The sequence below is a fragment of the Physella acuta genome, unplaced genomic scaffold, assembly GCF_028476545.2.
Source record: "Physella acuta isolate Inbredline_101_S28 unplaced genomic scaffold, ASM2847654v3 ptg001465l, whole genome shotgun sequence".
NCBI lineage: Eukaryota > Metazoa > Mollusca > Gastropoda > Physidae > Physella > Physella acuta.
Window position 1 is genome coordinate 217,746 of NW_026732980.1, and position 2,858 is coordinate 220,603.

Consider the following 2,858-nt stretch of genomic DNA (forward strand, 5'->3'; position numbering starts at 1 on the left):
GAAGACAATGCATTGTGACATTCAATTTGACTTAATTGGTCGCCTAATTAATTTTTTATGAATGAATTAAAATTTGGACCAAATTAGTAGGCAGTTCTATCCACACACGTCATCACGGCTGTGTTGGGCGTGGAGCAAGGTGGGCTCTACGACAAAAGCGCGTCATCACATTCAATAGGCGCGCGATGGTTTTTAGACAGGTCAGCAGTCTAGTTCTTTACCACTAGACTACGCCATCCGATAATACTATACTGAAACTTTAGCTATAAACTTGACAATGGTTTTTAGTCATGTAACCATTATAAATAAAACATGTGAAGTACTGAAAAAAATATTCATAAAAAATAGTTTTAATAACAAGCTTTTATGTAATAATGCACTAAAAAGTAGAAAATAAATTATACACTACTATTTAAATAACTATAAAGAAAAGCGTGGGTCTCTTCTCAAATATTAGTAAAGATATCCAAAGGTACTTAAGTGACCCACGCTTTTCTTTATAGTTATTTAAATAGTAGTGTATAATTTATTTTCTACTTCTTAGTGCATTATTACATAAAAACGTTTTTTTACGAATTTTTTTTTAATGTTAAACTAGAATAGTGAGTAAATTGGTTATGACAAACATTACATTCATGATTTAAGTAGCCTTTTTTCCTAAATGAACCTTTATATGTCTTTTTAAAACAGAACTTCGAGAAAACCTTTTAAGACAAACATCACATTCATGGGGCATTACTCCCGAATGAACCTTTTTATGTCTTTTTAAACTAGAACTTAGAAAAAATCTTTTATGACAAACATCACATTCATTTGGCTTATCTCCTGAATGCACTATTTTATGTGTAGCTAAACTTGAATTTTGAGAAAACTTTTTATGACAAACATCACATTCATATGGCTTATCTCCTAAATGAATATTTTTATGTCTTTTAAAATTATAACTTTGAGAAAACTTTTTATGACAAACATCACATTCATATGGCTTATTGTCCGAGTGCCCTTTAATATGTGCATATAATCTACATCTTTGAGAGAACCTTTTATTACAAACATCACATTTATGTGGCTTTTCTCCTGAATGAATTCTCTTGTGTGTACTTAAACCAGAACTTTGAGTATACCTTTTATGACAAACATTACATTCATATGACTTATCTCCTGTATGAAGATTTCTGTGTTGTAATAAACTTATCTTCTGACCAAACTTTTTATGACAAACATCACATTCATGTGGCTTATCTCCTGAATGAACTTTTTTATGTGCAGTTAAATTAGATTTAGATGCAAACTGTTTAAGACAAACATCACATTCATGTGGCTTATCTCCTGAATGAACTTTTTTATGTGTAGTTAAATGAGAATTTTGAGAAAACTTTTTATGACAAACATCACATTCATATGGCTTATCACCTGAGTGCCCTTTAATATGTGCATATAATCGACATCTTTGAGAGAACCTTTTATTACAAACATCACATATATATGGCTTATCTCTTGAGTGCACTTTTGTATTGTTACTACAACTTTGAGAAAGATTCTCATGGTCACCATCATATTCAACTTGCTTATTTCCTTCTTGACCTGTTTTATGCTTATTTAAGTTAGAACTTTGAGAAAACCTTTTGTGTTTGAGACTAGAAACAATCTGATATCTTTTGTCTCTAGAAAACTGGAGATTTTTTTCAACGTGAAGTTCAAGCCCTTTTTGTTGTTTATCCTCAAAAAAAATAAATCCTGTCAATAAATCTGGTTTTGAATCTTTACTACTTGATAAAGCTGTGACTTCTGATTTGTTATCTTTAGATGTTGATAATGTTGATTCAGCAGGCTTTTTATCTTTACAAATTAAAAACGCAGTTGTAACATCAGGTTTAACATCTTGCAAGCTTATAAATGTTTTGTTGGGTGTTTCTGTGTCTTTAGAAGATGAAAATTCTGTTGTAGTATAGGGTTTAACATCTTGAGAAGCTGTGAATGTCATATTGGGTTTTGCATCAACAATAGATGAAAATGTTGATAGATCTGGTTTCATATCTTCAGAGTTTAAAAATTCTGTTAATTTGTGTGACTGTTCATCTACAATAGATAAAATTGCAGCTAAATGTTCTGTTTCTTCTTCCATTCTTGACTGCTTTTTATAAATCTGATGATTAAAAATGTTATAAATGTTAAAGTGAAAAGTAGTGATTATAAAGTCAAAATAAAATATTATTATTAAAATGGCAAAATTAATGGCAGAAGGTCTGTTAATCTTTTCACTCAGTCTGATGTGATCTAAAAACAGATTACCAGTAATGCCAAGGCTATCATTAGATTAGGACTGCATATTAATATTCTTTAAATATTCTTAAAAAACACAAATTTATAAACCAGTATTGCTTATTTTGGCTAACGATTGAGGAATTACCAAATAAGTTTAGATCCTCTCACATTCAGCTAAAATTCTTAATATTAGTATTGGAAAAAAAATTAATATTGTTTTCTTAGACTATTTCTAGACCTGATCTTTTAACCTAGTCATTATCCCTCAACCCTTGACCCTAACCTAAGATATAATGCATTAAAGAAATAAAATATAAATGTCATTTGCACTAATAAAAAAAAAATCAATTAAAACAGGTTTCAAGTGCAAAACCCATACTAGATATTTCTTCAGACTAGCGATTCTACCATGCAGTGCTCGAAATAATTAGTAAAAATAATAATAATATATTAAATTAAACAAACCTCTCTTGAAAATTGTAAAATATATTCACTTTAATTGAAAAATTCTAAAAATATGTAAGCCTACAAATAGAAGCAAAATATAACCACAAGATGTGAGAGGACATAAGAATGATGTATTTTCTCTATTG

The 2,858-nt window shown here is 29.4% G+C and overlaps 1 protein-coding gene across 1 annotated transcript; it reads right to left on the reverse strand.

The window, feature by feature from the left end:
* Positions 1-589: 589 nt before the first annotated feature.
* Positions 590-2,142, reverse strand: LOC131928115 (zinc finger protein 677-like). Its single transcript, XM_059284041.1, has 2 exons — positions 1,027-2,142; positions 590-594 (listed from the first exon to the last, which is right to left on the reverse strand). Exons 1-2 carry the CDS (start codon positions 2,123-2,125, stop codon positions 590-592), a joined length of 1,104 nt encoding a protein of 367 aa, XP_059140024.1. The 5' UTR covers positions 2,126-2,142.
* Positions 2,143-2,858: the final 716 nt, after the last annotated feature.

Coding starts and splice junctions, on each gene's coding strand:
- LOC131928115 (XM_059284041.1), bottom strand. CDS start 2,125: ATGGAAGAAGAAACAGAACATTTAGCTGCAATTTTATCTATTGTAGAT.